The sequence below is a fragment of the Ochotona princeps genome, chromosome 1 (genome assembly GCF_030435755.1).
Source record: "Ochotona princeps isolate mOchPri1 chromosome 1, mOchPri1.hap1, whole genome shotgun sequence".
NCBI classification, from domain to species: domain Eukaryota; kingdom Metazoa; phylum Chordata; class Mammalia; order Lagomorpha; family Ochotonidae; genus Ochotona; species Ochotona princeps.
This window is the reverse complement of record NC_080832.1, coordinates 30,043,631-30,071,391: the sequence shown is the minus strand read 5'-3', so window position 1 is coordinate 30,071,391 and position 27,761 is coordinate 30,043,631. Positions and strand designations below refer to the sequence as shown.

The window sequence follows — 27,761 nt, the reverse complement described above, 5'->3', positions numbered from 1 at the left end:
GACCACAGTCCTTTCAAAGAAACAGACCTTTGGACAATGACAAGATCTAATAAACTTAATCACGTAAATACACATCATGCAAACTGATCCAAAAATCACTACTTCAGTGCTTTCAGAGATTACAAATAGATTAATAGAGGAGAAGACAATTTATTTTTAAATATTGATTCAGAAAACAGATCCAATTCTACCTGCATACAGTGGGTGTGGCATAAGATACAATTCTTATTTTGGGTCATGATCTGAGAACAAATTTATTATTTTACGAAATATATGTTGTCAATAATGGAGAGTATGAAGTGAATGGTGGAAGAGTTCTGAGTCCCATGTCACAGAGCTTGAAGCATGGTGAGAGAGAGACAATAAACCAGAAAATGCACAATGAGAGAGGCAACCAGAAAGTGTGAAGAGCAAGAACAGAACCCTGCTCAAATAATGATAGAAATTGAATTTCGAGGATGGGAGGTTTTATGGAAGGCAATACCAGGGGAAGCACGTTAATGGCAGTGTTTTTACTGATTAGGTGATGAACACGGGAAAAAACTATTTCAGGTAAAGATGGTGACACGCACCACAGTTCTGAAAAGTGGGACCCTGAGGGTATTGTTGGAGTGAAAAATGCTGGTGGTTAGCGCATGGGAACTTGGGAAACCACATTTACAGAGGTAAGGTAGGGTCAGCTCACAGCAGGCCTTACAGCTTGCAGTGAAGATTCTGGATTCTCTTCCAAACCCATTGGAAACTGCTGCAGATCACAGCAGAATCACATCATGTAATTTATGTTTAGAACATATTTACTCTAACTTCAGCATCTTTGAAGAAAGCCAAAAATGGAAACAAGAAGACAAATGAATATGTTGGCTGTGATAGGACATGAAAGTAGCTCAAAAACTGTTCTTGCTTTGTTTTGTTTTTTTTGGTTTGTTTGTTTGTTTTTCTTTCCAGCGTGAGCTTTCCTTATGCTACAAGAACATTAGCAGGTTAACAGCTTCTGCATATGGATGCAAGAAGGAGACTCTGCATCTAAATCCCACCTTAAGATTTAGCTGTGCCACGTGTGCAAATCATTTAGCCCTTGATGCCAAGGTCTCCTTCCATCTAAGACATAAATAAAAATACCTCCTAGAAAGTCGTCAGGGTTAGAGGGTAAACCAGTTTAATAGAACAGTGCCTTGACACGTTGTGTTAGCTCTCATTGTTTTATTCAGAAAGATGTGCTGTTAGACACTTTATTTAAATATTGATTACACTTTTTTGGGGGTTCATAGGTGCTAGTGGAAAAGTTGATCTTGATAGTGCAAATGATAATTTATACAATTTGCTTTTTAGAAACAGTATCATACATGGACCTTTGTTACTTTCAGATCACGTCACTTCAAAGGGTGTTAGTTCTGACCCAGCATTTGTGACTGCTGGTAATGCTGGGGCTAAAACATGCTAGATATTAAACATCAGTCATCACAACGGAACGTGACCCTGACCCAGCACTTCATATGTGAAAGGATTTGGGAGGATCATTTATCACCCTTCAATTCTTAAGGGATTTTTAAATAAAAAACATTTCAGTGGAATTGGTCCAATATTTTCAGTTTTTCCTGTGACAAAAGAAGGAAGCCAAATGTTTGAACACTTCACTAAAGACTTTAAGTCAAAGTCTCAGGTGGTGCCTAGTTGATGACAGAATAGTGAAGGAAACCTCTTAGTCATCTCTTAGTCATTTTATTCTCTACCTCCTGCAGAGAAAACAAAAATATTAAGGGTAGCTTGGGAGGGCAACAGAAGTCACAAAAATGCAGGTTGCGGTCTTTATGGAAGCTAGCAGGGGTGGTCACAGCTGCCCCCTGTTTGTAATGCTGGTAGATGTGCAAGAACTGACTCCAACTCTTTTCTACTGCAAGTGTGTAGATTGTGAGGGAAAAAAAAAACCTTGCATAGGTAAAACTTCGGAAAACAACATTAAAATATGCAAAGTTTGGGACTTGGGTTGTTGCACAATGAGAAAAACTGTATCAGCCATGGGTGCAAGTTTGTGTCTCTGTTGCTGCACTTCTGATCCAGCTCCCTACTACTGGCTTAGAAAAATGTAGAACAACATGGCCTAAGTGCTCGGACCTTTGCCATGGCTGTCGGAGCCCAGATTAAGCTATTGGTTCCTGGCTTGATGCTGGCCTTTCTGTGGCCATTGAAGGCTCTGGGAAGTGGACAAGCAAATAGAAGTTTCCCTCTCTCTCTCTTTCTCTTCTCCTCCACCTCCTTGTCCTTTTCTTCTTCTCTCTCATTGTAATTTTGACTTTCTTTTTTTTTTTTAAGATTTTTTTTTATTATTATTGGAAAGCCGGACATACAGAGAGGAGGAGAGACAGAGAGGAAGATCTTCCATCCGATGTTTCACTCCCCAAGTGAGCCGCAACAGGCCAGTGCGCGCCGATCCGATGCCGGGAACCAGGAACCTCCTCCGGGTCTCCCATGTGGGTGCAGGGTCCCAAAGCTTTGGGCCGTCCTCAACTGCTTTCCCAGGCCACAAGCAGGGAGCTGGATGGGAAGTGGAGCTGCCGGGATTAGAACCGGCGCCCCTATGGGATCCCGGGGCGTTCAAGGCAAGGACTTTATCCGCTAGGCCACGCCGCCGGGCCCAATTTTGACTTTCAAATAAATAAAAATCTTTTTTAAAAAAGTATGCAAACTTCATGTAAATTTTCATTTCTAGTGGACAAAAATCAAAAAGGTGGTTATGTACCATGCATATATAAAAGATTCCCACAGAGATGGGTATTTCACCTAGCACCTAAGATTCCACCTGTGTCCTTATCAGAGTGCCTGAATTCAATACCCAAATTTGCCTCCTGATTCCAGTTTCCTAACAGTATAGACTCTGAGGACAAGGGTGATGGCTCAAGGAGGTGGATACCTGACACTCATGTGAGGGGGCTGGATTAAGTCCCTGGCTCCCAGCTTTGTCAGCCTCCTTCCAATGCCCAACAGCCATGGCAGCATTTGGGGAGTGGGGCAAAAGATAAGGGCTGTCTCCCTTGTTCAACCTCATTGCTTTCTTCTTTGTGAATGTCTTTGTGAATGTCTTAACTAAATAAATTAAAAGCGAAAAGATATATAGCAGTATGTGTTCTTAGGATCATCTCAACACAGTGGACTTGATGCTGTGTAATCAAATGGTAATTCTCAGCTATAAACTATATAATGACTGTTTTTCTTTAGGAAATGCCAAAGAGTAATTTCTTTTTGAAACATACCCATTTCAATTATTTGTTTCAGGATTATCCATCCTACACAGCCTTTGGCCAAAACCAGTATGCCCAGTATTACTCAGCATCTACATATGGAGCTTACATGGCATCCAATAACACAGCTGATGGAACACCATCATCGACTTCAACCTATCAGTTGCAGGAATCCCTTCCGGGACTGACCAGTCAACCAGGTATAGATCTTCACCTGGGTGAAAGACATTTGTGTGTTTTGAAGTAATTCAGACTGAGTTAAGCAAACACTGTAAAAAATGACAGAAAGCCCTTAGATAAATGCACTGATGCGAACTCTGAGTTGATAACACAATATAACATGAGACTCCTCTGGAATCTACTTACAAAGCCTTCATGTGAGAAGGGATTGGAGTTTTTCACCTCAAATTGGCTGCATGTATCTATCTGGTTATAAAAAGGTGAAGCGATTTTCTGCCAGACTTATTTTTTGAAAAATTTGACAACCAAGACTGGTACAATTTCCTTCATGCCAGAGAAACTGCATAATCCATTTAACCTGTGTGAGTCAGGAACCATTTCCTAAATGACTAGGCTTTGTTGAATTAGTGGTAGTAGTGTTAAAATCCCATCTTATTATTCAATATCTGAAGTTCATTCTGTTCTTATTGGAGTTGTATTTGGCACTGTTCAGGTAAAAAGTTTAATATAGATGCAGCAGATCTCAGAATTCAACACCTTTTTGAGAAATTACTTACAGGGTTCTAAAAATACAAAGAAATGCAAAGAAGTTAGGATAGCTGAAAAAAATTGAGCAATGAGAATTTGGATGACTCACACTGCCTAATATCAGCCCAGAAGAATTCATATTAGTGAAGTATATTGTTAGTGAAAGGAAAGAGCAATGGCACAGAATAAAGAATCCAGAAATAGACTCACACATGTACTGGGAAATTAATTTTTGACAAAGGTAAAAAGACAAGTGGTACTGGAAAAATCTACACAACCATATACAAATGAAAAAAAAATATTGACTTTTAACTCCTGCATAAAGAACAATTCAAAATGGATCAGCAACCCACTTGTAAAGCCAACCTGTAAAACCTCTTAAAGAAAGCAAGGAGGATTTTTTTTTTACCCTAGGAATGGAAACATTTTCTAGATACACTAAAAACATAATCCATAAATTTCATAATATCAAGAATGTCTGCTCTTTGAAGGCACTATTACAGGAGTAACACAGCCACAAATGGGAGAAAATATTTGCAAAGCACAAACCTAGTAGAGGACTGGACTTGAGAATATGAAAGAACTCTCAAAAGACGTAAGGAAAATATTAAGAATTTTCAAAAATATAATTAGTGTTTTCTATGTATTTTTCTTCCTTTGGTTATTTGCAAGATCCTTTCTCATCCCTTTTAATTCAGCTTTGGAAGGTCAAGAAAATTGAGAAACATGATTATATTGTGCAAATTTTTCTCATTGCTACAAAAGCACCAAACTGATTCAATGTCAGTGACCAATTATTTATGGAATGCCTGTTAGGCATTAACCCTGCACTGGAAACCGGCCAATCAACTGTGAATACTCTTTTTGCAAACACTTACTTCCATTTAACAAAGAAGTTAGGGCCAACACTTTTGACATAGCAGGTAAAGCTTCTACCTGCAGTGCTAGCATCTATTCAGGTGCTGATTTGAATCTCAGCTGCTCTACTTGCAGTCCAGCTCCCTGCTATGTGCCTGAGAAAGCAGTAGAAGATCATCCATGGACTGGAGCCCCCACAACCACGTGGAAGAAATTACTGCTCTTGGCTTCATACTGGTCCAGTTGCAACCATTGTGGCCATTTGGGGAGGGAACCAACAGATAGAAGATGTCACTTTCTCTCTCTTCTCTTTCTCTAATAAATATTTTTAAAAGGTAATGAAGACAAAAATCAATTCATTATGAAAGCAGTTGAAAAATTCTAGATATTGTAGAACATTTTAAGTAACCTGATTTAGATGTAAACAAGTGACACTGGGGATGATACTTCAAGCAACAGCTTGTATCATGAGTTAACACAATGCCGAAGGTCTTATCTATAATCTAATTATGGACCCAAGGACATTTTGTATGGTAGGTACAGTTTGTCTTTGGTTCCTCAACATTTCTGTTTGATTTAATTTGCTTTCCTTTCAAATTCTTGCTCTGGTGAACACACAGCTCCTTGCCTTTGCCTCCTGCCTGCTGTTCAGATGTCTCACCTAGCCTCAGCCATGTAGCTTGGGTAGTGCAAGGAAAAGAACAAGGAGAATGAGGCACCTAAAGTACAAAATGTAAGGAGACCCTCATTCTCAAGATCCTTCCTTTCTGTGCCCTAAATCATCTCTCTTACATTAACCTTACCCCAGCAAAAGGCATGCATCTCTAGTCTGCCCTGATCCTTGGCACAATAATTTGATTTCATTGAGAATCTTACCCTAATTTAGTAAGTGAGGGACTTTAGGATCATTTTTGTATAAGTATTGCTGAGACTTTAGGTAAGATGTCTTTGACTTAAAAAGATCACACTGTGTAAAATTTTTCTTACTGGTCAGCTATGAGGAAAACAGGGAAGGATGACTATATTAAAATAACCTTGAAGCATTTGATCATCAAGGTATCAAAGACTGAAAAGCAAGAGCAGGGTGATTTGAAGTTGCAGTTGATATGAATGATATTTAAATATATGCTGTGTGGAGCTTTGAATGAAAGGTTGATTGTGCTTTGAATTCTCTGTGGAAAAGACGGAGATGACTACTCTTCATTAAATAAAGAATAATCAATATCGTTGCATTCTGTATCAGAATGTTGTCTTTTGCTCAAACTTCCATTGGTTGCTAATGCCAGCAAGTATGGTTTGACACAATTTTCAGATTTTGTTAGGATTTTGTCAAATTCTAAAAATGAATTTTTTTACTTGTCACTTTATTCTTTCAACCCAAATCACAAAAACACACATTTGAAATTTTCAGGAGTTCTGTGACTCTAAATTTTAGCTTAAAGTTTGATTTTTGTCTTTTCAAATCTGGCATGTTTCCAAAATGCAAGCAAATTGATAAGCATGAAACTTTTCTTTTCCTTTTTTTTTTTTATACATTAATGAAATCTGATGTACTTAGTCCAAAAGCCCAAAAAAAAAATTCGCATTGACTGATTCTGCATTTTGGACTTAAGGCAGAGACGTAACAATCTAGTTTTTCATAGAACATTCACTATTGAGTTCCATTTCAAAAACAGAAACATACGTTACATTCAATAAAAGACAGCTGGTTCTTCTGATTTAGCGATTAAGCTTAATGAAATATAGTTGGATTCGAATATCTAAAACTTACAAGGGGCAGTTATTCATTACTGCTCTGATTAAGGATAATTACTCAGTCTTTGTGTATCATGGCTCAGCAAAAGCCCGGGGCAATTGGTAATGACTGATGTTATTTGGAAATTGCAAATAGCATTCAGTTATTTACTTTACCTTATTAGTCAGTTTGACAGTGAAGTTAAAGAAACACTACTGTGTTGATGAAGAACAGACATTTTAGTTCCTTATCTTTATAAAGATCTTTCTTTGCCTTTAGCGTTACGTTTGTCTTAGGTAAATTATATTTTTGATGTGCATTCAGAAAGTTTGAGGAGGGATTGCAGCACAAGCACTTGAGGTATATTTTTATGTCTTCTTTTTGAATAGTTAAAACATCTATAAAATTAATTAGTCATTTGTGACAATATTATCCTTTGTCCTGAGACCTTAGTATAGATTGCTGTACATTAGCTAATACACTTAACAAATGCTCCAGAAAAGTAAACAGTGAGTTCGCTGCTCATTCTGAAAGGAAGCCAGATTCTTAGGCAGAACACAGCCACCGTTTCATAAAATGTTGTATTTCATTATGAAGATAGAAAGGGAAGCAAACTGCTACCCATCTTACTGAGCGAAAGAACCTAAAGGAGAGGACAGACCACATGGTGTCTACCCATGCTGTTACTGTGTGTTCCTGCAACTGCCTCCGTGACATTGGGCTGAGACACTGGAACCGACAGCTAAAAAAAAAAGCACCAACAAATGTTTCATGACCAGCTGAGCTCAAGTTCATAACTTTACACGAAGAAGAGAGCACCATCAAAATGTGATCACCACAGGAACCCAGAGCCCTGTGCCCTTTTTTAAACACAATGCCCTTTCCTTCTATGAAGATCTTTCAATGACTCTCTTTTATTTAGTTTTTCTAAGCTGACCTATAGGAAATTGAATGCCATGATAATATACAACTTGCCTCAAAATATGTATACATGGATGGTAAAATGCCTAAAACAACCTAACATAGAAATGATCTCACCTACTTATTTTTATGGTGAGAAGACTTAGAAAATTTTATAGTAGTTTTCAGGAACAAAAAACACTGTTATTAACTGTAGTTGTGTTGAAATAGTTCTCTGATTTCTGTCACTTAACTGAAGTTTTGTATTCTTTGACCAACATCTCCCCGAGCACTCTCCATTCTGCCACAATCCCTGGTGATCCCTTTCCGCTCTGCAGCTCTCTGAGTTCACATTTTTTAGACTCAGTATGGTAGTGAGACCATATAGTATTTGTCGTTCTGTGCCTGGTTTACTTTGCAGTGCCCACCTTCTCGATGGTTATCCTAAATGAGACTATTTCCTGCTTAAATGCTGAATTGCATTCCTCTGTGTGTATTTTATCCATTGATTCATTTATCCTTTGATAAGCATTTACATTGAACCCATATCTTGCCTATGTAAATAAGATGCAATACATATAGGAACACAGAAATCCATTTTATCACACTGATTTCAGTTCTTTGGTCAGTATTCCCATTGCTGAATACTTCTGTTTTTGATTCTTTAAAGCATCTCCGTGCTCTTGTCTGCAGTGGCTGTACTGATATAGAACCTCACCAATAGTGTGTAAGGTTTTTTTTTTCCATATCCTCTCCAACATTTGTTATCTTTCTTCCCTTTGATAACAATTATTCTATTAAGTGTAAAGTGATATTGCACTGTTACCTTAATTCCTATTTCTCTCACAATTGGTGATATTGAGTATTTTTCATGTAACTGGTGAGTTGAATATTTTCTTTTGAAATATGTCGTTTTAGATTATTTGTTCAATTCTTGTGTTGAGCTGCTTCTGTGGCTTATATAATTTGAACCTTGATCTCTTTTCAGATGTACAGTTTGCAAAGACTTTTTTCCCATTGCGATAGGTTATTGTGTAATATTTTTGATCAGTGGAAGTGGATTTAGGTTTGATCTTTTTGTAACATGCAGAGTCTATTACCATGTGGGGGAGGATGGAGACATTGGGGTTCAGAATCAGAAGATCTTAAATCATGAAAGTATTGCCATGTACAAGCTATTTAATTTTGGCAAGTTAGTTAAGCTTTCCATTTCCTCTCCCCCATACTAAGAGACACTATTATGATGGATTACCTCTCTGGATTACAGTGAGGTTTGAATTACATAGTTTTTCCATTGAAGAATTCCAATGAATCAATAATTAAAAAAGACAATTCAGTTTGTTAAAAGACAAAAACTTTCACAAGATTCCAGTGGTCAAGAAATACATAAATTTTCTTCCATTGATAATTCATCAAGAAAGTGCTACTCAAACCATGAAATTTCAATATACAACTATAATGGCCAAAATAAAAATGAACAGGAGCCTGCATGGTAGCACAGCAGGTGTAGCCAGCTCCCGGCGGTGCCAGTATCCCATTTGGGCAGTGGTTTATGTCACAGCTGCTCCACTTGTGATCCAGCTCCCTGTTAATGGCCTAGGTAATCAATGAAAGATGGCCCAAGTAACTGGATCGCTGCTAGCAACGTGGGAGACCCAGAGGTACCGCCTGACTTGTGGCTTTGACCTGGCCATGCCCTCTCCATCTGGATATTGATCCTGCAGATGAAAGATTTATCTCTTTCTCTCTAACTCTAACTTTTGAACAAATACATCTTAAAAACATGGATGAACAATATCAAGTATTGGAAAGCATATGAATCCACTAGAACTCTCATTTGTAGTGGGAGATTAAGTTAATACATTAACTATAGGAGATGTCTGTCTCTTTCTGAAAATTTTATTATTCCTTCTCTCACACTTGAAGTACTACTTCTGAATCAAGCTACCCAAAAGGAGTAGGTCCCCTGTTCACAAATAGGTACAATAACACAGATAGCAGCTTTATTCCTAGTAGCCTAAAATTTTGAATAACCCAAAAATACATCAGTAGCATTAAAATAATCACAATACACATGCATGATGAATCTCTAAGTTGTAAAGGAAAGAAGATAATTGCTCTGTGCTGTTGTGCAGATCATCTGATAGGCACTTTGAACAGTGAATGAAGCTAACCCTATATATTCAATTACATTTTTTAAATAAAAGAGCAATGTGTGATACCTGGTAAGGACCTATTAAAAGTGGAGCTACTGTCCACAATTTTTTAAATGACTATGTTTTACTTCTATCAAAACATTGTCATATTTTGTTCATATTCCTAGAACCCTTTTTAACATCCTTCGGTAACTTGCAAAGCGTGAGGATGAATGAAGGTTTTTGTTTGTGGATTGCCAGAAACTTTCCAAAACCAGATTTTTTTCTTTCTCCTTTGGGCTCTTTTTACCTCCTTACTTCACCGCTGCTGATTGCCTGCTTATTTTTGAATGGCAGAATTATCCTTGCTATTCTCCTTAGGGTTTGGGGAATTTAAGCTACGTTTTGGTAAATCAGATACCCAGAAGTGTAATTGTTCATGTTATATACAGCCCTTCTCCTTGGAAATGTTTTTCTATCTATATATGTATGCTATCTTCTCTTTCAAAAGCAAATTATTTGTTTATGCTGCTTATTTGTATAAAGTACAAATTATTGGTAAGAAAATTTTTGATTCAGACACCAACTGGATTTTGAAACTTTTAAATATCTAAATTCATATTTTCTCTCTGATGCCTGTATTCTGGCAGAAGCATAAGAGTCTATTTACAAATTTAATATTTAAAATTTAGAATAACATTAAATGCCTTCTATAAAAACAGAAAAAAAAAGCAAATTATTAATGGAATAGTGTAGGCCATTGTTGTTTCAATGAGAGGAGTAACTATGACCATATAAACAATTTTGGAGCGAGGATTTTAAACTCAGAGCATGATTTTCTAAGCTGTAGGATTAGGGATTTACGTTTACAGGTACAAGGATGTGATTGATCTAGAAGTTTCAGAATTCTCTGAAATTTGGCAGAAAGGAGGCAAGGAAGGTAGGCATTCAGCCCAGGACTGAAGATGCCTACATCCCCTGCTCAGCATGCTTGGATTCCATTCCTGACTGCAGCTTTTCACTCTGTCATGCTCAAGTGATTGGATTCTTTCCACCGACCATGTGTGGGATCTAGATTGAGTTCCTGACACCTGACCATGCCTTTGCCCAGACACAGTTCTTACGTGCTTTTGAAGAGTGAACTAGGAAATGGGATCATATTCTCTCTACCACACCCTGTTCTCACACACAATTCAGATTGCTATAAAAGATTCTTTAAAGCATGGACAGATTTGAGTGTACATAAATGTATATGTAGGGGACAGGAAGATAAAGGCATGTATAGTATAAAAAGACATTCGAGTTTATTAGAATATATAGTTGCATACTAGGAAGGATTTATTTGAGGTACAAAATGTTTGAATCAGAATTTCATGTGCTTGGTGTAATAAAACTTTGTTTTATCATAAGATAGTTTCTGCTGTGCAGAAATTTATGGAGATAATCATTACAGAAGACTCATACCCAACTGACTGAAGTGCTAGTATTGACACAAGTTTCCTTACTTCTAGGAGAGTTTGATGCCGTGCAGAGTCCCTCCACACCTATCAAAGATCTGGATGAGAGAACGTGTAGGGGTTCTGGGTCAAAGTCCCGGGGAAGAGGCCGGAAAAATAATCCTTCCCCGCCTCCGGATAGTGACCTGGAGGTACGCCTGTTTCCTCTCAGGGGATGTAACATGATGATATACTTAACCCTGCTGTTCAGTAAGTTCCAAACTTGGAAAAGAAAAGACACAATATGAGTTGAGTGGTCCTCCCTTGTCACAATCATTTTACAATTATGGAAATTGAAGCCATCTATTCTAAAGCAAAATATAAGAGGATAACTAAAAAGTAGTGGTACTTCACAAACTCTGGGCTTGAAAGAATTGGATGTTTGATCCACATAGTAGCAAACACAGTTAAAATATATAACCACTACTAAGGGAACATTTTTCCGATAAGCATCGTGTTTGGTAGTGTTAAAATAATTAATCAATGTATGTGAAAGCTAAAGTCATTCTATATGGGAGGAAGAACCATCTGAAAATAGAGCAATTTCAGGTATTTGATATATGTATTCAAATTTTTGTATTTATGAAGATTTAAAACTATATTCCTTTTTTTCTAGCTTAACCTGTTTTGGGACATACCCACACTAGGAAGGGTGGGTTTTATTATACGATAGAAGGAGGTGCTATTTTTTAAGCAAGATATTGCTTCTTACAAAAACCTGTTTCAACGAAAAAGTTAAACCTCAGATTTAGTAAAATCAGATAGCAAACATTATACTTCCTAGGAGGTGATATTTTTCATCTGAGCAGTAGCAAATTCAAATGGCTTTTAGAAACTAGCGAGTGACACAAATGAATGCCTAACTGAAGAGCTCCAGCTGACTGTTGGGACTAAGTTACACACACTATTTCTGAGTGACCCACCTGTCTCTGTTCTGTGAGAATGTCAGCATCATTGCAGTTCCCAGGTCCCTGTTCCTGTCAGAATCCCCAACTTTGCATAACATCTCCCTATTTTAAAATGTTGAATTTCAAAAATATTTGAAAGACTTTAAAATCTTTCAAAACTGTGCAAACCCACTCACACATCATCTGGTCTTTTTAAGTAATTTTTAAAATGTGTATTTGCATAAATCAAAAAGCTTTGTGAATCTATGTTATAATTTTAGAACACAGTTTCAAGTATACTTCAATCGTAAATTCCAAATATATCCTCTTTTTAAAGTGAACCACAAGTAAATATTTGAATAAATTCATTCAAATTAGAATTTTTTTCAGCATTTACAGGAGACTTGCTAAATTTAAAAAACAATCAATAGATTGAGGTAATGATCTGTGAAATCGTATCAAGATTGTATCCAATAAAAATGAAAGATAATTTCTATCTTGCAAATAAGTTTCTGTTCCTTAAACTTCATCTTTTTATAATTTCTTTTTTGTCTCTAGCGCGTTTTTGTCTGGGATTTGGATGAAACCATCATTGTTTTTCACTCATTGCTCACAGGGTCTTATGCACAGAAGTATGGCAAGGTAAGATGGAAAGACATATATGTCAAGAAATCTTGTAAAAATTAGTTTTGTTTAAAAATCAAGGGTCATTTCATATATACACATATATGTATGTATAAAGTCAACCAATTCACATATTTGTGACACAGACTTAGCACTGTGACCATTCCTGTACGTCCCTCCCTCCTGCTTGCATTTACAGCCCGCCTTCTTCCTTCCTTATCAATCTGTCATGAATTTCCAGTGACTTGCTGGTAATCAATGCAAATTTACAAAGCTCATTATAAATGGAGTTACTTTTGCTCTCTTCACAATGATTTTGTGTTTTCTACAACAAGACAAAAGCTTCTTTCTTAAGTATCTATTTTAGAAAATTGATTTTGTAAATTGAAATGGACATTAAAACTTTGTGAAGTAAATATATTTTTCCTAGCAAAGGAACTTTTCAAAACAACTAATTTGCTGCACAAATCATTGCTACTTACTGCTTTGTCCAATACGTTCTTTGGAATTAAGAATGTCAGTGTTCTTCTGTAACTTGAGTAAGTAAACGATCAGTGATTGGAGGATATCTTTTTTACATATACAAGTTCAGTGGCATAATGTCGTAACTTCCCTTTCTTGTGATCTTGCTTTTGTGTTCATAATTAGCTTCTTTTTTTTTTCACTTTTTTTTATTGTATTGTTGTTGACTTTACATAGTTAATTGCGGTTAAAAAAAAAGGTTCAGGGGGTATAGGGAAGTGGGTAAGACTATTATGTCCATAATTAGCTTCTTATAGCAGTTTTGTTACAAAATTGTCAGTGCTTTTCCAGACTGATGCAGCAGCAACGCATTTTCTTCCTGAAGCACGTTACTATTTACATATTTGAAGATTTATCATCGTGTCATGGTCAGTTCAGACTATACTGGCCTGTTTTCCCCCACTGGGCTCAAAGTTGTACTTTGTTCCTGTGCATATCAGACTCACAGAAGAATCATAATTTGCCTTTGTAGTATCACATTATTTGGTGATGTCTCCTTGCAGGTTGGCATACAGTTTTGAGCAACTGTGTTCAGATTTGTCATCTAGACAAATAATGGCCAGTTGCTTTGTTGCATTGAATATATCTATATTCTTGAATTGCAATTTGCGTGAGTCTGAAATATCATTTGATTTTTGGTGTAGGTAATGGATGTTGTTGAACTTCAGAGAATTCCTAGGCGATGGAATTTGAAGATTAGTTTCCTGTGGTACTAAGGTTTTTGAAACCCATTACTGGGCTTCTCTTTCTTTTTTTTTTTTTTTAAATTTTATTATTTTTTCCCATTAATTACAATGTATTACGCGACACAATTTCATAGGTACTGGGATTCTCCCCCCTTCACCCAAAACCCTCCCCCCCCGGTGGATTCCTCCATCCTGATGCATAGCCACTGCTCAAGTTCCGCTGGGATTCCCTCATTGCAAGCATTATACCATACATAGAGTCCAGCATCCCATTGTCCAAATTCAACGACCTCTTAGGGAGGCCCTCTCAGGTCCGAAGGCAGAGCCAACAGAGTGTCATCCCGATCAACTAGAAGCTCCAACATATCATCAGCAACAATCCAGGTATGATGAGGCTGGTGCAGAGTCCACTGACTGATTTAGACCATCATAGCGTCTCCCCTTGTCCAGTATTTCGCTGCCAACATATAACTGAGGTGGTTGATTGATCTATTCCATCTTCCGTCTTTTCTTGGTTAATGTTCTGATTCCTCCATTATGATTAAGGGAGTTCCCAAAGAAACTTTGAGGTGTTCCCAGACCAGGTTCCTACATGTACTAGTAAGCACATTGCCCGCCACAATCCATCACCCCAATCAGCTGGTGGTTGCAACTGCTGGGTTGGTTCTATTCTCAGCCCCGACCTCCACTGGAACCAATGAGTACTGCATGGGCTTCTCTTTCTTGTGCAGTCTCCAGCACTCACTCTTTCTGCAATTCCATGTCAGTCAGCCTGTCAAATAGGTAAATGTAAAACTCTTAAAAAATGTTTTTGCACCAGAATAAACTTGTCTTGTATTCCATCCTCCACAAAACTTTTCAAATATCTTACAGCATTTTTACAGCCATTTACAGGGAAGAATCTTGGCCTTGTTCACCAGACCATCACCTAAAACAGTCATTTCTACAATGGAATGCATACATATGCAAAGTGCTATCCTAGGAAAAAGAATGAAAATACTAGAAAGAATACACATGTACATTTGTATCTCATGGTTTTTTATTGTCTGCTTCATAGTATGCAGCACACTTTAGACGTTGTCTTAGCTTTGAGACCTAATAAATTATTGTAGACAACTTAATTGACACTTCTCATGCTTCTGGAAGTTGAGAAGGTCAAGAACAAGATGCAAGATTCTTAGGCTTGTCTTTCTGTGTCTTCACATTGTGGAAAGCAGAGATCCGGAGTGTGTGTGTGTGTGTGTGTGTGTGTGTGTGTGTACATGTGTTTTTAAGAAAATCAGTCTGTTCCCATTCATAAGGACTCTACCCTCAGGAGCTAATTAGCTCTCAAAAACTCTGCTTCCTAAAGCTGTCACACTTATGTTTATGATTTTAGCTTTTGAGTTGTAGATAGATGTTAATTGGTAGTCCATAGCATATACGCATAAGATTATAATTAAATGTATGAATAATTTATAAGTAACCTGCTAAACATAAATTTAGATTGACACCCAAGATTCTGTTACTGATAGTGAGTTCTATCTAAAAAAAGTTCCCAGATTGTAAGCTAAAGAAATTCTTCTGCAATAGTACTATCTTGGAAAGCAGCTACGCTCACCACTATACCACCAATGCTGCAATAGTATTATCTTAACAGGATACATGGAGGTCCTATTGAACTCATTGTAGGTTTTCTTTAAATTTTTTGGTTTTTGTGTTTTGTTTTGTGCAGCTAAGTTTCATTTAAGTTTTTTAAGCAAACTAACTTGAACACATTAATTCAAATAAAGGTTCATGCACGCTAGTCATCCTTCAAGATACAATCAGTTATCCATGTTTCTCCTGTGGCACCAAATTAATGATGGGCCTCATCCTTGGAGAGAACTCTTCATGCATTTCCTGACTTCAATTCTATTCCTCCGTGGTGATTTTGTTCTTTAGAAATAATCAGGTCATTTGGACTCAAGATGATGAATAAGGAGTGTGATAACATGCATATAAATGTGTTTTCTTTTTCTCAAAAATGTCACAGTGGGACAAAGCAGCTTTTCTTAGTTAACTCATAAACTGGCTTTAAGTGCAACTCCAAAGGCAGAGTTCTCAGAAGCCTTCTGCTATGATGCATCCCTGCATAAACTCGTCACATCTCAAATGGCTCCCTAGACATGCAGCTCTCATTGCAACAGACAGGCTTCATTCCTCCAAGAATACTTGTTCAAATACAAAATGGAGACAGTATCCATGGTTTCAAAAGCACAAAACAGTGGCAAGTAGTGAGAGGATGGAGGAAAGTGAGGGCCAAAAAGGAATCAATTTTGTTCACAATTTATCGATGGAGAACTATACTGGGAAGAGCCCATGCCCTCACTATCAGACAGTGGCAGAGATGAGTCCTGCAGCTCTAGACTATCTTACCCCAAATGAAGTTCCTGTTCTGCTGTACTACTCTGCATGAAATGTTATAGACAATGGATTACGATCAGTGACATTTTCCAGGTAAAACAGGTAGTTAGCAGTGCACTGCTTAGGCAGATGTGTGAATGATTTTTAAAAGTTTTGATCATTTTACTTCTTCCAGATGCTTTGGATTTTTTCCATCAAGAAACAAAACTTTAAAATGTTCAGTGGTAGGGTGCCTGGCAGTGGTGCAGAGTATGGAAAGAATTGGGTCCCCTATGAAAGGACAAGCTTGCATATAGAAGATCCCCATCCTGTGGCCCAACCTGTGTTTGCATTTTAAGATCAATGGCAGTGGTGGTGGAGGGTGATAGTTATTGAGTCACGTAAACTTAAGCCTGAAGTTTTGATGTTTATAATGTTCTTAACTCCCTCAGTCTCAATATGGGTAAAATGAAAGTAATGCTGTCAAAAGCAAATAGGAATTAAAGCTGTGGCATGTTTAAAAAGCATGACAGAGTGCTTGATATGAATTGTGCAAATCATAGATATCACAATCATAAATATGCCATTTGATTCTAAAAATTTCTCTGCTGCCATGATTGTGATACAGTTATATGAGTGAGGAAACTGGGATTATAAAAATTTAAGTAACTTGATCAAGACCACTGAACCACAAGATCTATTCTTCTGTAGTAAGATACTTGGAGGCTAGAAAGTTCAGTGAGAAGCTGTTGGAGAGTTTTAAGTAGAGGTGGGATATCATAGTTTATGGTTGTCTGCTTTTGGAGATCTGAGTTTAGGCAAGCAACAACTGATATTTAGAAATTATGATGTTATTGGTTAGGCTTGCCCTGGAAAACATAATTCTAAGATAAGTTAATCAGTAGTCTCAAAGAAAAGGTCATGGTTATGTAGACTTGGGAAATGCTTGGATTTTGTGGCCATTTATGCACGTTATATTTAAGGCTCTAAAATGTTTTGAGGAATCTTCTGTAATTGGGCTTTATCTCCTAATGTCTTCAGTAATGACCTTGAAGATCTATTGAGCAGATGTTATTCCAGTGATAACTGACAATTCGGGGTTTTTGTATTGATGATGGAAAACAGAACATCATTTTTGGGAGACAGAGGCAGGCCTTTAAATTATTAATGGTTATTATGTGTCCTTACTTCTTTTCATTGTCTAGATCAGCTTCAGTTCTACAATGTGCATTTAAAAGCATAATACCTTGGTATGAAATATTGACTTTTCAGTTTTTGTAGACAAAGTCCTTTTTTGCATGCAGTGTATGACACCAAACATCTTTTTATTGGGACAGAGTTTCTCAAAGTGAAAGCTGGAAGACTGGAGAGGTCTCATTTCCCTCATGTAGCCAAACTGGCCTCATCTTTCTCAATCACGTGGAAAGTGTTTCCACAGGCCATGGCTGGTTCAGAGTGTAGTGTCTTGGGCAGTTATCCAGCCGAAGGATCACTGCTAACTCCACAGTATGCACTGGCGGGAAATTGGAGCCAGACCCAGGAATTGAACTTGGACACTTTTAGGTGAGACACTTTTAGGTGTTTCAACTGCTAAGCTGAACACCTGCTTTTTGAGCTAGAAACCAGGAGACCTTGGGCTTGGATGTACAAGTGATTTGGTCTCTGTCAGCTTTCTTATCTGAAAACGGTTCTAGTCCATCTCCTTCCTGACCTTAAATGAGATAATTTAAAATATACTAAAATGCTATGCAACTATGAAAACCAGCATCTATCTCCCAGCTCAGAGAAATGTAAGTAAAAATACCCATTTTTCCCCAAGTGGGAAATGACTACAGGCAGATATTTGCAGATGTGCAGTAAGTTGGTGTTTACTGCTATAATGCATTTGGGGATATTGTGTTTTATTAATCTGAGTGGGCTAAAATGTAGTGAGCTGCAAGCTAGAAATACAAGCTCCAGTGAAGTAAAAGCATTGTCTAAGTTAACGCATCTAGCTGCCTTTGTACTTGTGTCCTTTTCTGTCCTTGCTTGTAAAAGCTGGGTAAAAGAAGTAACATTTTGAACTTCTGCCCATAGCCTTGGTCCTTCCCCCAGTGTCCTATTAAATGCACCCTCTTAGCTTTCATTGCCACCCTGTGTAATTGATACAGTGTGATTCAGCTTTACCTGGCTGAAAATCACCTCTCTAACATCTTTAATGTCTATACTCTTTTAGTCTCATTTTTTTTTACAAAACCAGTAAAAATTAATTCCATGTAACACACCAATTGAAGAATGTCGTATTGCTCATAAATTGCCCTATCTAGCTAACTTTGGTGTTTTAATAAAAATATCAAAGTCTTTGGAAAATTCTGCCTCCATTTATAAAGAAATCTGCTGAGTTTCCCAATGATCTTTCTTGTATATTATCACATTGTTACAGCGGTTGTCAGCACTCTCTCCTCTCAAGCAGAACTGTTTCTGGACGCTTACCACAGTGGCAAATGAGGGACATCGGTATTTGAGTCCTGCTGTCTGTGAGGCTAATGATGGGTTTTGCAGCTGAACACTGGTTGGCACGTATAGTTTTTAGCACTGGAAAACTCTGAAATAAGAGTTTGTAAAGTTGAGAGCGTGTGGACCAGGAATCATCTATCATCTCTTGCAGTTTATGAAGATTATTTCTATTCCCTGGTTAATTGTATACATTATTTTACCTGATAAGTTTCAGTAATTCCTTTCATGGAGAACGGAGAAGGAGTGAAAGAAGCTAGATGAATTGTGCTTTAGGGATGTTATTTGTTTTAGAGCACTAATGAATCATGTGCTCAGAAGCTGTGAGTCCCTTAAGATATCCCACAGTCAAAATATAAAGGAAATAGTCTAAATCAGAAGGAAAAATGAAATGCAAAAGGGAAAATGAACAGTTGGTTTCCAAAGTGAAATCAAAGCTCATGTTCCTAAAGGATCTGATTAATTCAGACAACATCTTAGATGCAGTGCTGGGGAATTAATAAATAAGTAAATTGGTTGATTTCATATTCAGTGATCTGTTTGTACATAGAAGAAGACATCTTCAGTAGCAAGGAAAATGCTATAATAGACATGAAGATAAATACCTGTGTGCTGTAGACTAGAGGAAATCAATGTAATTGAGTCAGGACTGATTACCATCAATCAAGTATTATAGCAATGGACTGGAGGCAGCCCTAATGAGAGGGCTAACACCATCTGCATCATCCCAGTTGGAGAGGTCTGGCTTTGGACGCACTGGGCATGTGTTGGCTCCTCCTCCCATCACCCACATGACCTTGGCTAGTTTGTTTAGCGTTTGTTGAGTCTTGTTTCCTGCTGTATAAGTCATCAGTTGATTATAAGGGTTACATGAGTTAAATTATCAAAACTCAGCACATTTCTCACCATAGAGCAAACACTCCATAAGTGTGGGCTGGTTTATTTGGTTTTAAAGGAACTTACAACTTGGAAAACAATGTCTTTTTGTTTGTTTTTGTTTGTTTTTGTTTGTTGTTTGTTTGTTTTGCTCTATGATACAGTTCCACAGGGTCTAGAAATTTCACTCCCCCCTTCCGTAAGTCCCTTCCACCCACTGATTTCCCTATATTATTACAATAGTACAATCCTTCAAAAACAGTCAGAAGTCAATCAATCTGCTATTTAGGCGTATGCTGACATTAAGAGAGATTTTCTTCTTCTCTTTATGTGGGTCATTTTACTCACAACGTGAGATTCTCAGCATTGTGTTGAAGTGATTAGAAAGGGTTTTTTTTTTTGGTTTTTTTTGTTTTTTTTTTCACAGAAACTGCAAACAGAATTTATAAGTCTCCAAAAAAGGAGAATCTAGTTTGTGGTTGCTCCTAGTTTGTGTATACATGTATCTGCATGTGGCATACAGGTAAATATAATCCATCCATACATAAAAGGAAGCTAAATCAAATTCAATGACATGTCTCAAATTCTTTCTGAGGCAGTTTCAGGGATATGACTGCCTTTCATGGACTCCTTTTTCTGAGTTCTGTGTGGAGTACATGCTTATCTGAGAAATTTATTTGTTTATTTTTAATGATTTGTTTTTATTTTATTTGGAAGGTAGGATTACAGAGATAAGGAGAGACAGAGAGAGATCTTCTAGCCACTGGTTCATTCCCCAAATTGCCACAGCAGCTGGAGCTGAGCCGGTCCAAATCTGGAAACCGGGATCTTCTGGGTGCAGGAGCCCAAAAACCTGGGCCATCTTTCACTGATTTCTCGTGGCATTAGCAGGGAGTTGGATCAGAAATAGAGCAGCTGGGTCTTGAAGTAGCCCCCATATGGAATGCTGCTGCTACAGGCATGGGACCTACCAATCAAAGTGCCTGCCCCTAGAAATGTATGTTTTATTACTGAATTAAGTGGCTGTAGGTAATATCACGAGAAGCTAATTATGTTACTAGTGTTTATTCATTCCAGGCCTTCTTTAGCTAATGGGGTAGATCCTAAAAGGTGTCACATTTATTACCTTCAAACTACTATAACAAAAAGAGAAAGATTACCTAGTCTCTTAAAACGTAAACCTCTAGAGAGACCCTTTGTTATCTCTTTTCTAGCTTTTGGTGATTTTATCCAAGAATATCATTTAATCTTACATCTTGAAAGATAAGATAAGATTCATAAGATCATGAATGCTGCTATCTCAAAATTAATGTTTCCACCATGCTTCTGTGATGTCTACTACAGCAGCAGCCCAGGGCCCGAGGCTGCCTCAATTGATGTGCACATTTGATGTCTGGGCTGCACCACCCCTCTCAGCCCCAGGATCCCCTATTCACTCTCCGTCATCAGTCTTCACACCTTGACTTCACCATAACCTTTGCTATCAATTTAGTTAACTAAGGCAATTTTTATTCATTGGATTTCTTCAGATTGAGACCCTAGAAACTGGTAGTGGTAGCTAAATTATGTGATGATCCCATTCATGATTACATACTGCAAATAGGTTCCTTGAGTTGAACACTTGGCTTATCGGCAAATTCTTTTAATCCAGAGAAAATTTACTCCTTTTTCACCTTTCATTAAAGGAGGCATTTGGTTGAGTAACCAGGAAAGTGACTGAGTGGGTCATGGAAAGTTAAGTGCACAGATGACCTTTATGAAAGAGAGAATGGGTAGATGTACTCCTCCTTGTAACTCTGAGCATCTCAGAAGAAGTCTGTCTCCCCAGCCGCCTCTCAACACAATGACCTTGGTAACGCAAGTCCTCCAGCCCTTTGAGAGCATCCTGCAGACTTCACTTTCGGAAAGTCAGAAGGTCGTGCCAGTCAGTTCTGTGTTTTCCTTAATTATCCCAAATCTTCATCTTAAGAGGCCTTACATCACTGCTTCCTACGTACTATCAGGCAATGGAATCATGAGGCAGCATTGTTAAACTACACATTCTAATTTAATAGGTCTGGGGTGAAGTCTGTGATTCCACCTGCCTCACTTACTCCCAAGTGATGCCAAGGTTTCTGTTCTGTGAACCACACTTGGAGCAGCCAGGTCATCACCTGCTGATGTCAGTCTTGTTTCCATGTTGGAATCGTTGGAGTATTTTGAATTGACTGATGCTTGGATGCCACTACAGAGAATCTGATGTAATTGGTAATACGGAATGACCTAGACAGCAGAATTTTTAGAAATCCCATAGGTGATTGTCATACATGGTCAAGTTTGAGAACATCTGACTTAGATGTCATCCTCTCAACCTTGAGTCCTCTTTGTTTGCTCAGAAGTCTCTCTTTCTACACCCCCTTTGTTTATCCATCAGACTCACCTCACACACATGCAAAAAGTCCCACAGACCCCACCTGTATCCCAACAGCTGAATGTGGCTATAGAACTCAAGTGCGTGCTAGTGCTGCTAGGCTGGCTACTTCCAGCCGACAGTTTTGCACCTGCTCTCTCGTCCAGTCTTCAGATTCCCTTCCCTAGTTGGTTCAGATTTCTCCCATTCAGTTAGGAGGACAAAGAAGTAAATTGAAAAGAAGTCTGTCATCTTGGCCCCACAATGCTGTGCCCCACACTGCTCTGCCTCTGAATCTGTATCCAGATTCTTTGTCTTATTTTTGCGCTCAAACCCTCTCACTTCCCCAAGGAATCTACTCCTGTTTCTTAGGCTTCCAGCTCTTGTTCTTCTGATTCTTCCCATCACGTACTACATGGCATGTGTTTCCTGCCTCTAGAAACATCTGTTGAGCCGTTCCTATTTCTTCTCTTCTTGCTCATCTTCAGACTTCCATAGAACTGTCCAAATTTAATAAATGACTTTCATAAAAATTGAAGCATCTTTGTCCTGCTGCATTTCACCACTTTTGTCCATCAGACTCTGTTGGACACTTTGGCTTTCTTCCAGGTCTCACTTCCTTTCCCTTCCCTGCCCTGAACCACTCTACGTCACACTATTACTCATGCAACACTCATTCTCAGCTCCAGGCTCTATGTATGTCCTTGCCATCACAACTGTGCATGGAGATTACCTCATCGTTTTCAAGCCCCCGTTTTTCAACAGTTGCCACCCAGAGGGGTCTGTCCCCACTTTCCCTTTAATTGGTCAGCGCCACACGTCTGCATCATCACAGCATCTTCCTACCCTGACTTTTGCACCTACAGCCCATTATTAACTGAAATGCTTACATTCACTTGGTCTTTTTTTGCCTGATTATCATATATTTTCATCCTGGAGTACTATTAATCCCATAGAGGTTAAAAATGGACACTCTTGGTCCCCTGCTCTTGGCCCAAAATTTGAACTGATAAACACATAGTAGGCACTCAATACGTATGTGATAATTTAATGGATGTTCATTAGCTTGTTCGTCGTAAAGTCTCTTAAGGCTATTCCATACCCATTATAGACAGATATCTCCGTTGTTGAAGCCAGCATGGTGGCTTATCAGGCTGATCCTCTGCCCTCAGTGCTTGCATCTCCAGCACTGGGGACTGGTTTTAGTGGTGGCTTCACTTCCAACACAGCTCCCAGCTAATGGCCTCAGAAGGGAGCAGAGGATGGCCCAGAGCCCCAGGCCCCCGCACCCACGTGGGATACCTCGAAGGAACTCTAAGCTCTTACTGTTTTAGCTGTGGCTGTTGCAGGCATTTGGGGAGTGATCTGTTGGTCCTTCTGTTTCTCTGTGACTTTGACTTTCAAGTAGAAATAAGTAAATCTTTAAAAAAAGCAAATATCTCAGTTGTTAAATTTCCCATCTGATTAGTGATGGAATTCCATTTAATCTCTTATCATGGATTAAAGAAGTTCATGTAGTCTAAATAACCCAGCAGCTGTTTCCACTTTGATTCACAGAGCCGGTTGTTCCTCCTGCTGTCTTACACGTCCTCTGGCTCTGCGTGCATAAGTCCACAAATGTGCTTCAGTTCCCAAAGGAATTGTTCTTCCAAGGGCTTGAGATCTTTAAAAAAAGACTCTCCTGTTTTGTTAAAAATACATAATTGCTGTGTCTCCTGAGATATTTTCACAGTGTGTCCCTAGAGAAGGAATTCCAGCTGATGGCCCAGTGCAGGGCAGAGGCCCATGGACAGACAGTCTGGCTCCAATTTATGCTCTGTGCTAACATGGCTAATAGGCGTTAGTATTTTGATTTAGAGAAGTGCTGCGCTCGATTCTGAATGATTCTACCCTGGTAACATCTGACTTAAAATCACACTTTTAAAGGCCAAGAGCTGTTTTATTTTCTTCATTTTCCTTTTCTCTCCCGCATTTTCCCTCTCTCTTGTTCTCTACTCCCCGCCCCCAGACCTCCCTCTTCAGTGAAATGTCTTAGGAAAAGTTCCAAGTTTTGGTACAGTAGGACAGAGGATAAACTGGCAGAGGTTCAGCTTGTCCCATATTAAGATCTGTTGCAGACCCTTTGGAACCTTTGGGACTATTAAATAGATGTAATATGTATCAGACCTTCCACAGAACCCTGTTAGCACCCCTATGTTCCCAGTTTTTGCCCCAATCCAAGTTTTTTTGCAATCACTACAATTTTGACTCTAAGTTCAACATTCAGTTAAGCGGGGGTGGGGGGGTGGGGATGACCTACAACTCTCTCAATAAAAAAGGTACCCATAATTCTAGAGACATCTGATGAAAAGGAAAAAACATCTCTGTTTAAAACTATCAAGTTTGGTGCAGAAGTGTGTTTCACTCTCAAATGCCTGATAAAATAGCTAGCTGACAGGCAACGCAGCTCCTGCACAAGAGCGTCGAGTAAGGCGGAGATACTCAACACTACACTCACCAAACGTCTGGCCATCTTTCTTTGATTCTTAAGTCTGTGGGTCTTATGCTAGAAAAATGCAGCACTGTAATCGTCTTACTTAGAATTAGTTGTCCCAGTGACTTAGGAAGCTGGAAAAATGCAAAAAGTAAAATTAGATATTTGAAATTTAGTCTTCTCCAGACATTCTCTTAGAAATAAGATCACCACCTCTTACAGGCCTGGTTTTCTTTGGCTTGTGACATGACTCTCCCCGGCCCATCTGTGCCAAGCCTTTGGCCCGGCTGACGAAACACCTCCCTTTCAACAGGCCTTGCTCTCTGGAAACCTTAGTAAAATGCAGCTAGTTCACACTCCGGCAAACCTCAAACCTAAACTTTCCCAGTTAACAAATGATACTTTGCCAAGATGCTTACTAAGTCCTGGCTCTAGGAGAGTGTGTAATGTGGAATCACCACAGCTTGAAAAACAAATGAACAGCCCTCCCAGTGCCAAGGGGTTGCATTCCGATGGAGTGCTCAAATACAGTTTCCATCATACCACATGCAAGGCTTGCCTGCTAGAAGTTTCTTGAATTGTTGTTTTTGCTGTTGTTGTTTAAGTATATTTACTTGCATGCTTATCAGGTGTACAAAATGCGTTTTTCATGGATTTTCCTTTCACTGTTTGCAAGCAGAGAGAATTGGATATTAAAAGCACGGTCTCAATGAAGTAGCAATCAAAGAGGAGCAGCTTTGTCCTATCCCTGTAAATCTGATCTGCAATGCTAAGAATGTGAGGAATGAGCTTCAAAACTCAATAATTTCATTTAAAGCTTAAAAGGAAAACTTGGCCAATGCTAAAGCAAAGGTTTAACCAACCTGGTCTGCAGAAGGAAAACCTTTTCAGTGATACATTTCTGAACCCCAGAACAAACACACACACGCACACATACACACACACATATGTGAGGCAGTAGTCATCAAAAACAACAAAAGAGTGTGAGGCTTAGTTTTATTGTCTTGCATCAGTGAACATTCCTCAAAAGCAGAGAGCATCACTAATGGAATTATATGTTTTCATGCTGTGATTACATTTGATTTTTCCTGATCTTGATACAGACATTTTGTTCATGGTTCCATGACTAGGCAGAATATTTACTACCTTTTCCTGTTTTCTGTCTACCCAATCCCTACCCACCACCAGAAAAGAAAAAGAGACTATCAAGAGGAATTTATTAGTAGGAAAAAAAGTTAACATTTAGAAGGCCAGTGTTGTGGCATAGTGTTTTAAGCTGCCATTTCTGACACTAGCATCTCCTACTGGAGTACAGTTTGAGATCTGGCTTCTCTACTCTGACTCAGTTCCCTACAAGTGCTTGGACCCCTGCGACCCATATTGGAGATTGGGATGGAGTTGCTGGTTCCTAGATTTGATCCAGCTCTGATTGTTGTAACCATTTAGAAAATGAGCCACCGGAAGGAACAACCATCATTCTCTGTCTCTCCCCAAATCCCCTTCTCTCTGTTGCTCTGTCTTTCAAATAAAATAAATTTCATCTGTCTGTATCAAAAACTTGATTCAGCCTTCAGAGATTTTCATTCAACAAATACAAAATGATCAGTAAAAAAAAAAAAAAGAACTTTAAATTTGAAAGAAACAGAAGAAAGAAACGCTTTTAAATTCTGAAATTCCATGATACACATAATGGGCATTTAATATTTTTGTTACTGATTTTTAGTTCATGTTTATTGGATCAATCATAATTTAGCTGATCTTTGTATCCATTGCCCCAAATTATCCTGTCACTGCAGTAGAGAAGATTGGTCGGCAGAATCCAGTTGACTGCAGAACACAGTACCAGAAAACCACCCAGTATGTGCATAACCAACATACGTTTTTAACACATGAAATGTTCTAGCTATTGCATCCATGGTGGCTCTTAGGAGGTCAGGTAAACAGTAAGTTATATTGAAAATTGACATGGTGTTATTATTGTGAATCCATTTTCTCTTACATCAAATCTCAGCTGAGTTCTAAAACTCTCAATGACTGAGTGCCACTCAATTTCTCTTTTGGCATGTATGTCCTGTTCTCTAGATTTTCATTGCAACGGAGTACAGGCTGCCACTTCAAATATGTTTATACTCCAGGGCTTCCCCTTGAAGCATTACGGGAGGAAATGCAGCAGTAAAATAAGTAGGTACGGTGTAGATGCGGAATGAGAAAGAGCTTCTCTCTGCAGATGGAATCAGCCCTCAGATGTAGGTGAAGGCTCCTTGGCCTAAGCTCATTGTGTGTTTTTATCATACATGGAAGAAAAGTTACCATTACATTTTCTCAAGTTCAAACACACTTCTTGAAATGCCATTTATTAGAATGTTGAAAGCACAATTTCAGTTCTCTCCTCTCAAATCCCTCCAGTTTGGCTCCTGGCCCAGCCACTCAACCCAAATCACACTCTGAGGTCTTCCAAAACAACTTCTCAGCCAAAACCAATAGTATCATTCTGGGCTTGTCAGCTTTATTCACAAGCATATTCTTTTCATTTCTAACATCCATCTAGTCTCAAATTCTGAGGATTTTTCCATTCCAAGATTTTGATTTTCCTTATCTCCTGAGTCACACCTGTAGCAACCCTTCTTTAAAGATCATTCCAACTTTGATCATTTTAAGCATAATATTTTTGAAAAAAAATGACTTCTCAATTCGTATCACCAAAGTCCCCTTACTTTTCGTGTTGTATTTCTTGATGCCAGGCCTTCAGCTGCAATTAATCATTGTAATAGAATAGCTGTGGTCTTGGTTCTTAGCTTTTTGCTGCTGTTTAATATCTTTGTTTCTGTAAACAAAATTTAAGTCACGTTGAGTCCTTATAAACCCTTTTACTATCATCACACTTCTCAAAGCATATGTTTTCTGGATGATACAGACCGAGTTAATATTTTTCAGTTATGCTCCACCCATCCTTTTCAACCTTTGTCAGTATGAGAGTATTTCTAGAAGTTCATGGAAATTGGAATCAAATGTTACATTTATTGCAGGGCAAAAGTTTTGAATTTTATGTATAGCACTATCACAGTATTTTGTTCCCATGGGTTTTTTTTAAAGACCCCCTCATGTAGATTAGGCCAAATTATACATACATATCTGTGTAGGGATTCCTAGTACCCAATTAATCAAAGCAGGCAGTTGTTGCACAATCCTCTTCCAGCCCTTACACCATCTAAGGGAACGTCCCATGCTTAGGACCTACACACATGCATTCAGCTATTTATCTCCATCTAGTAATTCTGATGGACACCAATCATAAGAAAAGGACTTTTCCATACTGATGTCCATAGAGGCTGTACCAACCTGCAGCCCCACCAGCAGTGGAGTAAGGTTCCCTTTTCCC

The 27,761-nt window shown here is 38.4% G+C and overlaps 1 protein-coding gene and 1 long non-coding RNA gene across 5 annotated transcripts in view; one reads left to right on the top strand and one right to left on the bottom strand.

Annotated features, from left to right (window-relative positions):
• The window catches only part of LOC131482060 (uncharacterized), a 149,483-nt gene that overhangs the window by 72,273 nt on the left and 49,449 nt on the right, over window positions 1–27,761 (bottom strand). The window lies entirely within an intron of this gene.
• The window catches only part of EYA4 (EYA transcriptional coactivator and phosphatase 4), a 279,788-nt gene that overhangs the window by 231,825 nt on the left and 20,202 nt on the right, over window positions 1–27,761 (top strand). For all 4 annotated transcript variants that reach the window (XM_004587245.3, XM_004587244.3, XM_058673473.1 and 1 more), the window contains 3 exons: window positions 3,271–3,436; window positions 11,084–11,220; window positions 12,514–12,597. In XM_004587245.3, coding sequence (XP_004587302.3) covers window positions 3,271–3,436; window positions 11,084–11,220; window positions 12,514–12,597 — 387 coding nt within the window. The remainder of the gene's footprint in view (window positions 1–3,270; window positions 3,437–11,083; window positions 11,221–12,513; window positions 12,598–27,761) is intronic.